At 39.5% G+C, this 13,638-nt stretch overlaps 1 protein-coding gene across 20 annotated transcripts in view; it reads left to right on the forward strand.

Moving 5' to 3' along the window:
• Positions 1 to 13,638, forward strand: part of SYTL5 (synaptotagmin like 5) — a 232,873-nt gene that overhangs the window by 178,819 nt on the left and 40,416 nt on the right. For 12 of the 20 annotated variants that reach the window (XM_072744795.1, XM_072744802.1, XM_072744791.1 and 9 more), the window contains exons 7-8: positions 9,176 to 9,317; positions 12,368 to 12,500. In XM_072744795.1, coding sequence (XP_072600896.1) covers positions 9,176 to 9,317; positions 12,368 to 12,500 — 275 coding nt within the window. The remainder of the gene's footprint in view (positions 1 to 9,175; positions 9,318 to 12,367; positions 12,501 to 13,638) is intronic. The other 8 variants (XM_072744807.1, XM_072744798.1, XM_072744806.1 and 5 more) reach the window with 1 other exon arrangement.

A 13,638-nucleotide genomic window follows, 5' to 3' on the forward strand; every position in this document is an offset into this window, starting at 1 on the left:
AATGGCTTATAGAAGATCAGATGATAGTAGTCAGGGATGCTTTGGTTCAAGCATGCCAAAAACAATGTTTTCCCATTAAGAAAGAGGAAAAAAATCTGTTTGGGAGATCAGTAGAGCAAAATGTTCTTTTCCTAGAATGAGCATTTATCAAAATGATGACTCATTAATGGACTGCCACAGTGAGATGAGTTACATCATCCCAAAATTATTCCTTGGAAAGTTGGGCAGGAAGTAGCCCATCTTTTCTTAACTCTCATCACCAAAGACGTTAGCTCTTTTTTTGTTTGCTTGAGGCTGCAGTAATTCTGCAAGCCAAGTAGTAAAACTGGCAGACTTTCTGTTCTCCTTAGATTTTGCAAGAAAAACCTCATTCTCCTCTGTAACCCATTTTAGAATATGGAACAGCAAATTTCCCTTAAGAGATTCTAAGAGCCCAGTCTCTTTGGTCTAGTACCTGACCCAGCTTAGCAATGAAATTCCCCTGTCTCCTCCACAATGCATATTTCCTCATGGTTCACTGCCCTTTTCCTGGAGCAGCTGGCCTTGAGCATTCTTGTTTAAAACTCCTATCAAACCAGAATGGAAATGATGTTTTACCAGATGCCTAGTTGACTTTCTTTTCAGTAGTTGGAAAGCAGGGAAAAGTACAAATGGCTTAGGCAAGGCCCAGCAGCCTCCCAGAAGAGCATGGCAGCTGGTTCTTCACCTGTTTCTAGGGCCTTGACAAGTGAGGTAGAGGAGACTTTTTTTTCCCAAAGAATACACATGTAAGCTATAGTTAATGAGCAGAATGTTCTTCAGGGCAGTGATACCTAATCCCTTTTACATTGTGATGAATTGACAGTGTCGTATGATTTGTGAGTCATGCTCACCCAGAAACAAACCCTCAGACAAGGAATCATAAGTGAGGGGTTTCTTAATGCAATGATTCCAGGAGAAAGGAGTACAGGAGTAAGAGAAGCAGATAAGGAAGGGAAAGAACCCAAGCATTGTACTATCTCACATGAGGTCTGAATTGGAGAACTCAGCTTGATCCTGCAAAGGATTCTGGATAATAAAGTGTGTCTCTGAATTTTTCCATTTTGAGGAGCTGGACCATTGTACTCCTATACCAATTAGTCATTGACTGTGGATTCCCCTGGATAGGGTTTCCAGATTAGTAAATACAGATACAGGATGGATGTCCAGGTAAATCTGAATTTCAGATAAACAGCTTTTTAAAAAGTTGACACCCATGAAATATTATTTTCATTATATACTATATAAACGTAAGTATATTTTTATACTAAAAATTATTCATTGTTTATCAGAAGTTCAAATTTAACTGGGAATTCTGTATTTTATTTGACAACTCTACCAGGGGGCCAGGGGGAACACACTTTAAAGCATATCTAGGCCCCTAGCTCCAGGTCTAAAGGGCAAATCTCTGAAGACCATGGGTGTAAGTCATTAGCAGACAAGCACTCAGAAGCAAGAGATAGGCGTGCAAGTGATCTGAGGGGATCTGGGTAGGACATCAACAATGTCCCCTAAAAAACAAAGGGAAAATGGAACTTTGAAGTTAAAAGTTTTTACTGAACAGAATTTCAGTGGATTAAGGATGATGCTGTGTTTCTTAGCAGCACTTCTGTCATCACATTGGAGAATATGGCGAGCATGTCAGATTCACAAGAATATTTACTTAGACTGTGACCAACCATATCAGTGGGAGTAAAATGAGGTCTAGAGTTGCCAAACATGTCTTCAGCTAGAAACTTCTATTTATACCTCACAGCCATCCTTTTTTTCTCATCCTTTGCCCACCATTCACACCTACCTTGATGTGGGTTCCCCCCACAACAGACCCTGAAATAAGGATTCGAGAGCAAGTCATTTATTTAAGTTGTGGTCTTAGAAACCCAAGGAGAGTGGGGAAGTGATCCAGGGAAAGGAAGGAAGCCACAAAGAGGGTGTCATTAAGCCATTAAAGAGGGGGCATCCAGAGTTCAATCTCAGTGGACAACTGTAGGAAACAGCGTACAACACACCTGAGAATTATCCAGTTGGGAGACTGGGAATCTGGGGTATTTATACACCAGCTCTGCATTCATGACTGGTTGAGGGCTAATTCTAGGGCACTAACTCCCTGATACTGCTGACTTGTTCTGCGCATAGGCACTCCATGCTATGTGATCCAAAAAAAGTTCTCAGGCATAGAGTTGTGGGTGTTCGCAGTAAACAGGATTCTGTGGGTAGAGGTGAGGGCTGAGGGGAAATGAGCAGCGGCACTGCCTTCTGCTACGGCATCCCTCCCAAAGGCGCAGTTTGTCAGATCACTGGTCACTCCATCCCTGATTTGTGTTTACTTTATATACATGTGACTTTCCTTTTTATAATGACAGTAATGTGAGGAGTTATAGAGACCTGGTAGTTTAGCCAGACTCTTGATATGATATTTGGGCTGCATTACAGCTGGGTTCTTGACTTGCCTCATCCTTGTGTCAAATGATTATAAGCCCAAAGACACCTCCTTGCTACCCTATCTATTTCTCTGTTCATTTCTCAAAGATTCACTGCCCTAACATGTTCTGTTTCTAGGAACTAAATTTAACACATTGCCTTCCTCCAGCATAATATTTTTTTTTTCATTCAGGTGTACTGTGCGATATGTACTTTCTCAGGGTAGCTAAGATACAATAATGACCTCTCTTTTTCACTGAGGGGTAGAGGTATATGACTCGCTCACCTATGAATTTTATTTATACAAATAAATTTAACACAGTTCTATCCATATCATTGACCTAGTACCATACTCCAAATGGTAATTAAATGTGGCAGTGTTTAGATGCTGATACTGTCCTACTGCTTCATGAACTTCCAATTTTTCAGGGAAGATTGGGACAATCATATCATTTCAAGACAATATTGTATCATGTTAAAAAGATGTTCTGTGTGCTATGGGAAAACCAGAGGGAGGTATTTATCCTTTCAGAGGATTCAGGGAGGCCTCATGAAGTTGACCTCTAAGCAGTTTTAAGGGATGAGGAGGACTTGGCCAGGTTAACAAAGATAAGAATGAAACAGAGGGCAAGCACAAAGGAAAAGAGGCATAAAGCAATGTTGCATGTCCTGGAATAAGCAGTTCAGGGTGTTTAGAGTGTAAAAATTAAAGTGTGGTATACACAAGATGAAATGAAGAGCTAAGTTGGACTGAGACATGGATGGCTTTGGGTACCTGGATGACCTTTTCCTTTTTTTCTTTTTTTAAGATTTTGTTTATTTATTTATGAGAGACACACAGAGAGAAGCAGAAATACAGGCAGAGGGAGAAGCAGGGTCCCGGGGGGGAACCTGATACAGGACTCAATCCCAGGACCCCGGGATCATGACCGGAGCCAATGGCAGACGCTCAACCACTGAGCCACCCAGGCTTCCTGACCTTTTTCTTACAAGCAATGTAGCATCCCAGGTATAACAGGAGTTTAGCAAATGCAAGCTATTAAGTACAGAGTACAGACCTGTTCCATTTAGTTACTGAAAGCTAAGTTCTGCTAGACACTTGCTTTCCTTGGCATCCGTAGAGGAAGGCACTTGGCTTTCTTCTTGCTCCTGACTTCCATTTCACCACAAATTTTTCATGGGTGCTGGCCTCTCTCTTCCATCTGGCTTCCATCCATTATTTAGGAAGAAGACACAGGATCAAGATTCTATTGTGATGGCAAGAAACCAAAATATTATCAGACTGGGAATTTTACCTATTCTTTTTCTTCATACGCACTCAGAGTCTTTCCCTCATGGCGACTGTCTCCTCTATTTTAGAGTTTTAAAACAGGTCCTTTAAGGAAACACTGCACATTTTCAAACCACCAAACAAATCGCCCTTTGTTTTAGTAAATCAAATTCTAAAGGTTCTTTATATAATTAACACTAAGATTCATTAAACAAAATGTCATTGAGCGCCCACCACACTGTATTATTTTTGTCCTTTCTCCAAAAAGGAAAAGGAAGGAAAGTATGTGTAATTAAGCCACAGAAAGCCAGTGACTTCAGAGCAAACTGCAGTAAGAGAAGCTTCCTGATGACTTTCTGCTTTTTCCTCATTTCTCTGCTTCCCTAATTCTGCATTGAAAAGCTCCTAGGATGGTTCACCTGTGCCTAAGAATAAAACGCACATACATATATGCACATATAGACACACGTGCACCCAATACCTGGAATTCATTCTTTTAGGATGTGTTGACCTCTCCAAAGAGTTCATTTTTTAAATGAAGATACCCATATCTGTGTGTTGTATGTCTGTGTGCTTGGGCAACACTCTCAGGGGTCAATAGACTTTCTGCAGACATACAGATAGTTAATATTTTTACCTTTGTGGGTCATGTAGTCTCTGTCTCAACTACTCAGCTCTGCTGTTGGAGTATGAAAGCAGCTGTAGGCAGTACGTAAATGCATGGGCATGCTGGCGTTATGATGAAACTTTATTTATGGGCACTGAAATTTGAATTTCATCTAATTTTCACGTTTCACAAAATACTCTTTTTTGATTAATTAAAAATGTAAAAACCACTCTTGGCTCACAAGCTGTATAAAAACAGGTGGTAGAAAAAAAAAACAGGTGGTGGGCCCAATTCAGTCCATGGGCTATAGTTTGCTGAGTCCAGGTACAACACATTCACTCTCCACACAGAAGGTGTCCTTCCCTTTCTTACAGGCAAAGTCTTGAGGACAGTTCAGCTCTCTTGTTGCGAACACTGGGCTTAAGAAGTAGTGGTATGAGAGGGGAGAGGTTACAGGTGGAGAGATGTCTGCGATCAGTAAATTTAAATGAATCCAGTTTAGCCCAGTGTTTCTCAGCCGTGGCTACATATAGGAGTCACTGGGGGATGGAAATATCATTAGAACATATTGATCCTATGGGCCTAGATCCCATGCCCAGAGTCTGATGCGATTAGTCGTGGATGTAGTCTGGGTATGGGGGTTTTTAAAAGCTCCCCCAGTGTCTCTGATGTGAAGTCAGGGATGAGGACCACTCATCTCACATAAGACTGTTGACAAAGACAAAGCGTTTTGGGATCACTGAAGACTGGAAAGTTGAACTGTGTTCAGCTTTTTTCTCTTTCCTTTTTCATTTTTAACATCTCTTTCCCATTTAATGGGATCACCTCACTTTCTAACTACCACCTCCCTTGCTTTTCTTGTATACCCGTTTCAGATCTAATATAACTAAAAAAAAGTTAGGAGAGCACATAAACCACAGAAGAAATATCATGCAGTCTCTGTGTCATGCTATGCACTAGCCACATTGTCCCGGTGAGTGTTAGCATCTCTCAGATTAATGCTGCCTTTTGGTTGATCTTCCTTTGGGGAGTACTCATTTAACCATGCAGGCATAGACTCAACATTGTCAGCCCACTCTTGGAAGGTTGTATCCTGGGAAATGCTTTCCAGACTACAACTCCTGGGAGACTGTTATGCAATCCACACAGGCAACTCATTAAATTATAGTCTCTCTCCCCTATCCTTAGATCCTTTATCAAAAAATGGATATATCTAGGGGCACCTGGGTGGCTAAGTTGGTTAGGTATCTAACTTCTGTGTGGGTCATGATCTCAGGGTCCTGGGTTTGAGCCGTGCATCAGGCCCCATACTCGGCAGGTCAGTCTGCCAAGTCCCTCTCCCTCTGCCACTCTCCCCACTCATGATTGCTCATACTCACTCTCTCTTTCCCTCCCTCTCTCCCTCTTTCAAATAAATAAAATCTTTAAAAAAATAAATTAGCAAGTAAAAATAGATATATCTAGAAAGCCATTATCCTGATTAGGGGCCAGCATGAAATTAGAAATAACAAAATGGAAAGCTAAAGTATATTTCATAAGCTAAAGTAAATGAGACTGTTTCCTACTCTAGGAAATGTGTATTCAAGTAACCTGGGATATCCAAGCTTCCCAGCCAGTGTGGTATCCCCACACTTTGGGCCCTATGAGAACAGGAAAAATATATTCCTCTTTTGAGGAACCTCCACACTCTTTTCCACAGTGGCTGCACCAATTTACATTTCACCAATAGTACATGAGTACTCCCTTTTTCTCCACATCCTCTTCAACTCTTATTATTTCTTGTCTTTTTGGTTCTAGCCATTTTGACATGTGTGAGTTGAGAACTTAGTGTGGTTTTGATTTGCATCTCCCCGATGATTAGTGATAGTGAGCCATTATCATTAGTGATAGTGACACCAGATAGTGTCTGGTGGCCATCTCTATGCCTTCTTTGGGAAGATGTCGATTCTGGTCCTCTGCCCAAAAAACAGCTCTTTCTTTTTTTAAAAAAAGATTTTATTTATTTATTCATGAAAGACAGAGAGAGAGAGAGAGAGAGAGGCAGAGACACAGGCAGAGGGAGAAGCAGGCTCCATGCAGGGAGCCCAACGTGGGACTCAATCCCAGGTCTCCAGGATCACACCCTGGGCTGAAGGCGGCACTAAACCACTGGGCCACCAGGGCTGCCCCAAAATAGCTCTTTCTTAATTGAACTTTAAACTTCTTGCATTTAGACTTGAGGAAGCCTTTATCCTCTTTCTATTTAAGTGGCAAAGATTTATATATTTTATGTCATATTTCATATAGCATCTAATAGAGTTGGCACCCAAAAATTTGTGATATCCTGCCTCATTAGACTAGAACTTTTTTAGTCTAATCAACTGAAACAACCAACTGAGAGAAAAATATTTTTGAGAAGCTCGCAGTAAATGTCAGGGACAAATGTGAAGTTATATGTCATTTTTGAGATAATGATTCTGGCAACAATTTCCAGTAGTTGACTTATAATCATAAGAAATTTTTTCTTGAATGTTTTATGCCTCTTGAATGTCATCACCACAATCAATCAACTTCTGCCAGAGCTTCTACATAAATAGGACTTTTGGTTCTAGCAAAACTAATCCATGATGGGAACTTTTTCAAAACCACTTGGGTCAAGGAGCACCTTCAGGATAGGCACAAGTGGATAGATCTACATGAGTCTCTTTGTATCATAACTTCTTGGCTCATTTCTGCAAGATTCATGTCCAGCCTTTCTTTTTCAAGGAGACTTTACCTAAAATAGTAGGGAGATAGATTTCTATAGTAACATTGTCCTGAGAGTAGAGAACCTACTGTCACAGCACAGAGTTACTGGGTAGGTCTCTAAGGCCTTTCTAAGTAGGACTTCGGAGATGAACAAAATCACTTGGGTTGTTAACTGTTGTCAAGTGTAGAAGTGTAGCACCTGAGGTAGGAGGGCTCAGAAAATTTATCAAGGCACTTAGAATTTCAAATTATATCAACTTATTTAATCACAAAACTTTATTCTCTTGTTGTCAGAATCAAAGGCACACAGTCTCAGACCCCTCCTGAGAAATCTGTATTTCATTCAGAGTGCCATCTCTAGAAGAAGAAGCCAGAGACTGTGTGTAGTATCAAATGAATGCTACCTAGAGAATTTTTAGTTCTCTGAATCAGATTCCAAGAAACTGACTTCCAGCTCTCTGATCCTTGGATTATTTTCTGCCTGATAGCTCCTTCTATCAATGTAGAACTTGCCTGGTTATATCAATTTGATCTTGGTGAAATGATGAATAAGCAACATGAGAAACCAGAATAAGCATAGGCTTTGGGTAGGCAGGCAATTCTCGGTTTCTATCCTAACTTTATTATGTACTAACTGGGTGAGAGCGTGGTAGTGGTAGTGGTGGTCTGTATTGTGTGTGTACATGTACACATGTGTGCATATATGGAATGATTATTTAACCTCTCCAAGACTCAGTTTTCTCATCTTTAAAATAAGACTGTTGGTGTCTTTTTTTAAGTATATTAGGGAATGGAAAGTGTCAAACACCTAGAAAATACTCAACAAATATAGCTTTTATTTGCATACTTAGGGAGGGTGGTGGTAGCCAGTTGTATTAAGTCGGGGCATATTTTATTTGATTCTGGTGACTTTTCTGGTGCACAACCTTGAAAAGCTTTTGAACTGTAGTTGATAGCTGCCCTAGTCAATGCCAATTCTTTGTCCTGCCAGATTTGTCTTCTAGTAATGGCATGTGAACAGTCAGACATTCTTTTTAGAAAAACAAAACACACTTCCTCTGTTCTTTTGCATATCTTCTTTGATCAGCTCAACTGCAAGTTCTAATCACTATGAACTATCACTGCTAGGCTTTAAACAGTAAAATGTATATCATAGATGCACTTATAACTTATTAAATAGAAAATAAGAGAGTGCAATTCACAAAAGCTTCTATTCTACCACTTAATGTATTTTGTACTCAGCAAGGATAAAAAATAAAATAGAACAAACACGTCTCTTAAACTCTAATTTGTCAAAACTTATACTGACTTAATGAAACTCCATGTAATAAGATAATGGTGTTCACCTGAAGGGCAGGAACTATTTTTTTATTAATCATTATTGAATGGGATTGAATCAGTTTTAGCAAACAAAGTGAGTCAAGCCCATTTACCAAATGTCAGTATTTTTATGTTGCATTTATTAAATGAGTCCATGAGTCAGACACTGAAACAACACAGAGCAATACAACATAATTTCCACTCTTTGATTAAATATGTACTGAGTGCCTCCTTTGCACCAAAGCATTATGAAGGTGGTAGAGATATCATGGCAAATGTGTCATGAACTCTGTCCCCAAAGAGGTCAGGTTGAAAGAGGCAGCAAGGCCCACGTTTGTGGATCACTTGCAGAGCCAAATAAGACATCCTGTAGTCGAGGGCCTCACAGTTTAGCAAAGACTGTAAGTCGGTAAGAACTGAGCAGAGCAGAGGTCATATATAAGGCTTGCAAAGGACAGGGAAGTCCTGATGGGGGAGGCTGGACTTCCAGGCCTTGAAGGATGGGGAAAACTTGCATAAACAGGAAATGACAAATAGAGTTTGTTAAGTGGAGAGAATGTGAGCAAAAACCTTAGGGGTAGAAGCAGGAACATGAGCCGCGAGTGTGGTGAGTTGAGAGGACAACAAGGAACCGGATTGGGCTGGGAGAATGCTGGTGAGCAGTGGGAAATAAACCTGGCAAGGTAGGGCAAAGCTCAATTGCAAAAACCCTGGAGTCAGACAAATGAGCTTGAGCCTAGTGAGTCTTTGAGGATGAAAGCAACATGGTAGTTGCTGAGCATGCTGAAGTCAGAATATTCTTTCTCATTTAGGGGAAGCACTGGTTCATCAGATCTTAATGACCAAGAAGCTGGCCCCACAACCCCGAAGAGCACCCGGAGCAGCGGTGTGACCCCAGTCCCTCAGAGGTCACCAGCCCCAAGCACGCGCAGTATGGCCTCAGTCAGCATTAGAGTAAGTGCACAGATGTGAAAGGGCACACCCAGCTTCTGAGACTTGACCTCACCATCATGGCCTGGTTGGGTTTGAGTTCTCTATACCTCGGAGCATGTTGTTTATGCCATTTAATTGTAGAAACCTCTTCGTCAGGATCAAACCTCCTGCATCCTTACCTCCTGATGGGAACCCAGAAGTGTGAAGGAAAGGGAGCAGTGGGTTTATATATGGTTTAAAAAATATATAAATAATGTTTAGAAGTCTGCACTTTTGATCCTTCACCTTGTTTGTCAAGATATTCATTAAGTCAACTGCACTAAACATTTTCCAGACTGATTTAAGTCAGGAATAGTAGAGTCTTGAAACTTTTTAATGGTTTTCCTTTCTCCATGCCTGCTAAACCTAGGGATCAACATATAATAGAGACTTAAACTGCATTATACCTAAAATATTTATGGAATGTGGAAGTTATTCTTGGGAATGAATGAGCATCTAGATTTTTTGGTTCAGCAAGAAACTCGATATGTATGGCTCACATCTAGATTTAAGAAATCTTGGCCCTGGTCAGGCAGAGACTTGAAGTAAGTGAAGGAATTAGGCATGCAGGAGTCTGTAGCATGGTACCCCTTCAGGCAGGGACAGCACCGACTTTCAGCAGGCACACATGCAGGGAAGGCCGGCCTCCATCTTGAATGGCCAGTGTACTTGTTCAGCCAGTGTCTAAAATAGTTTTGATGCCTTGGAGAAACAGCCGGTGCTAAGACTGAAGTGGGGATGTGCCTACTGGAAGAAAGAACAAGAAGGCCAGCATGGCTGTTGTAGTGAAGAAAAGGGAGGGGTACCAGGAAATGAACTCAGAGAGGTCACAGGACCAGGCCACTGTACGCATTTTGACCTTTAGTTGGAATGAGGTGAGGACAGTTGGAGGGCTTTGAGCAGAGGAGTGACATGATATGGCTTCTCTTATTTGTAATTTTTTTGTTTTTATTAAGTTTTTTAAAATTCCAGTATTGTTAACATACAGTATTATATTAGCATTATATTAGTTTGAGATATACAATATAGTGATTCAACACTTCCATACATCACCCAGTGCTCATCATGATAAGTGCGCTCCTTAATCCAAAATATATAAAGGACTTACACAACTCAGCACCCCAAAACCCAAATAATCCAGTTTTTTAAATGGGCAGAGGATGTGACTTCTCTTTATATAGGATCTGGAGGTTGTGCTGAGAAGCAGCTTTAGGGGAACAAGTGGAAAAGCCAGGAGGCCAGTTAGGATGTCATTGTCTTACTGCTGGTGAGAAACTAGGCTTTGGAACAAGGAGATAGAAGTGGAGGTTGTGAATCCTGTGCACTGTTGGTAGGAATGAAAATCAGTGCAACCACTCTGGAAAACATTCTGGAGGTTTCTCAAAAAAATTAAAAATAGAAATACCATTTGATCCAGTAATTCCACTATGGAGTATTTACCCAAAGAAAATGAAAACACTAATCCAAAAAGATATCTGCACCCCTTTGTATACTGTAGCATTATTTACAACGGCCAAGATATGGAAGCAACCCCAATGTCCACTGATAGGTGAATGGATAAAGAAGATGTGATACACACACACACACACACACACACACACACACACACTAGAATATAGCTCAGCCATAAAAAAAAAAAGAATGAGATCATGCCATTTGTGACAACACGGAGGGACTTAGAGGATATTACACTAAGGGAAGTAAGTCAGACAGAGAAAGATAAATACCATATAATCTCACTCATATATGGAGTCTTAAAAATCAAAATAAATGAAAACACTGGGACAAAACCAGAAACAGACTCAAATATAGAGAGAACAGACTAATGGTTGCCAGAGGAGAGGAGAATGAGGTGATAGGTGAAGTAGATGAAGGAGATTAAGAGGTCCAAACTTCCATTTGTAAAATAAATAAGTCACGGAGATGAAAAATAGAGGATAGGGAATATAGTCGATAACATTGTATGGTGGTGACAGATGGTGACTACACTTACTGTGGTGAGCGTTGCATAATGTATACAATTGTCGAATCACTGTGTTATCTATCTGAAATTAATATTGTATGTCAACTATACTTCAATAAAAATAGTCATTATCCAAATAATGAATATAAAAACTAAATATTTATCTAAAATATCAACTCTTCCTCTAATGTGACTTCAGAAAAATAAATCATGAACATAAAAAAAAAGCAGAAGCTATGAACAGTCAGATTCTATAAATATTTTTAAGGAAAAGCCAAAAGGCATTCAGACAGATTGAATAATAATATAAGATTCCTTTCAATACGTATAGTCTGAATTGTACTTGCTTATAAGGTAAAAGGCAGATTTAAAATTTCATAAATATTTATACTAAGCTCAGCAAGCAGTAGTGTTCAAAAGCCAGAAAAGTCCATGGATAGTTGATGATTACCCTTACTTCTTGGCAACCTAACAGGGAATGATATTCAAAATATTTAGTAGCCAGAGTATGACAGAGGCACTGAGAAGTCAGAACAGACTCTGCCCTAAGTCTGGGGCAGTATCCTGAGGGCCCTACCAAGCCATGTGTTAACCTGGATTGTGGGTCATGGTCTCCTGTTAAACGGGGGTGGAAGAGGTAAGGGGCGGTTGAAGAAATAGGATATTGAGAGTGGGGACAAACATAGGACCAAACAGATACTAAGCTTGAGTATTACTCTGGGGATGTCATGCTAGCCAGATTCTTATATATAGTTCATGTAAGAAGGTACCTGTAACTTTCTTGCTAATCATTTTTAGAACACTCACAATTTTGTGAATGAAAAATTATTTTGAACAACTTTTGTGCAAATTAACAAGCCTCTTGGTATAGATTTTATAGAGCAATTATAGATAGTAAGTTTTAGAGTTACATGGACTCCTGATGAGGACGCCTCCCACAGATGTCAACTAGCCCCTCCTAAAGAAGAATACAACATAAATATGGTTATTACTGAAACATATTCATATGAGAGGCTTTTAAAGTAATTTACAGTCATTATAATGTGTTTTTTCATTTTTGCTTTGTGAGAAGGAACATGGTTTTGAAAATTCCATGGATTTGGCTGCCATTGAAAGCACATATGAGGACCTCACAAAAAGTCATCGCAGAAACATTTCTGGTACACCTTCCATAGCAGTGTCTGAAATCTCCCTCTCTTCAGGTGGGTATTTACAGCATGATTACTCTTTTTTTCTTAAAAAAATTACTAAATCATTTGAAATTCACTGCCTTGTGTGACATGAACTGGATTTTTATGCTTTAGAAAATAATCGTCTGTTCCTTGATCCATGATGGTAGGCCCATTCCAGAAGAAAAGCCTAAATGTGGACGCAGGTGATGCCCTGAGTCTCTTGCATTCATGCAAAATCCATTTATTAAGTGTATATACTTGTCAGTCATCACTGCCAAGTTTCAGAGCTACACCAAATGTCAGTATAGGAGTGTAGGAAATAAAATTGGTTCATTTGATGGAAAGATAAAGACACTTTCCCAGAATTCAAGGAAATGATAGTTCATCTGATACGGTGGTCATTAATTATCCTGTGGTTTAAATAAAAAGTTAGTTAAAGCAGCGTTAAGGTATTAATAACAACCCTTTTCATTTGTATGGTACTTTCAAATATGGCATATATTTTGCTTCTTGATCATAACAACCCTGGGAAGCAGGTATTATGTATGCTGTAATTTTATTACCTATGAATAAGAAAATTCTTTAGAGAAATTGGCCATAGTTAAGTTTGTGTCCCCTGTGTAGAATTAAAATCATGACAAAATCCTCAACATGAGAAAGTTGTTACCTAATGATGATATTTGCATAAACCCCAAGGCTGGATTCTTTGTGCTGAGTTGAGGAGTCTTTCCTAGTCAGGAAGCTTCCAAAGCATTTTCTAAATATATGTGGTTGTCATTGCATTTTGTTCAGGACTACAAGATTGATTCTCTCATTAAAAGAAAAATTTCAAACTAGCATAGATGCCTATCTCATAGCTTGTATTTCTACTACTTCTAATCAACAGCTCCTATTTACTGAGTATATACTCTGTGTCAGAGACTGTCCTAAGCACTTCTTCATTATTTAATTATTTAATTTACCATTTCATTACTGAGTTGTGCATCGTGCTTTAAATTATATTTTTAAAAGCAAGGTGTTCCTCTGATGAAAGAATGTTTTGGTGCCTAAAGAAATAGAACTTCCTCTCAGTTTACCTATAGCCACTCCCTTTTTGTATGAAAGAAACTTGCTATATCATTTAATAGCATTTTATGTCAGATATGAAAACAGTGAATTCTCAGAAAAA

Source organism: Vulpes vulpes, chromosome X (genome assembly GCF_048418805.1).
Source record: "Vulpes vulpes isolate BD-2025 chromosome X, VulVul3, whole genome shotgun sequence".
In the NCBI taxonomy this organism is placed as follows: domain Eukaryota; kingdom Metazoa; phylum Chordata; class Mammalia; order Carnivora; family Canidae; genus Vulpes; species Vulpes vulpes.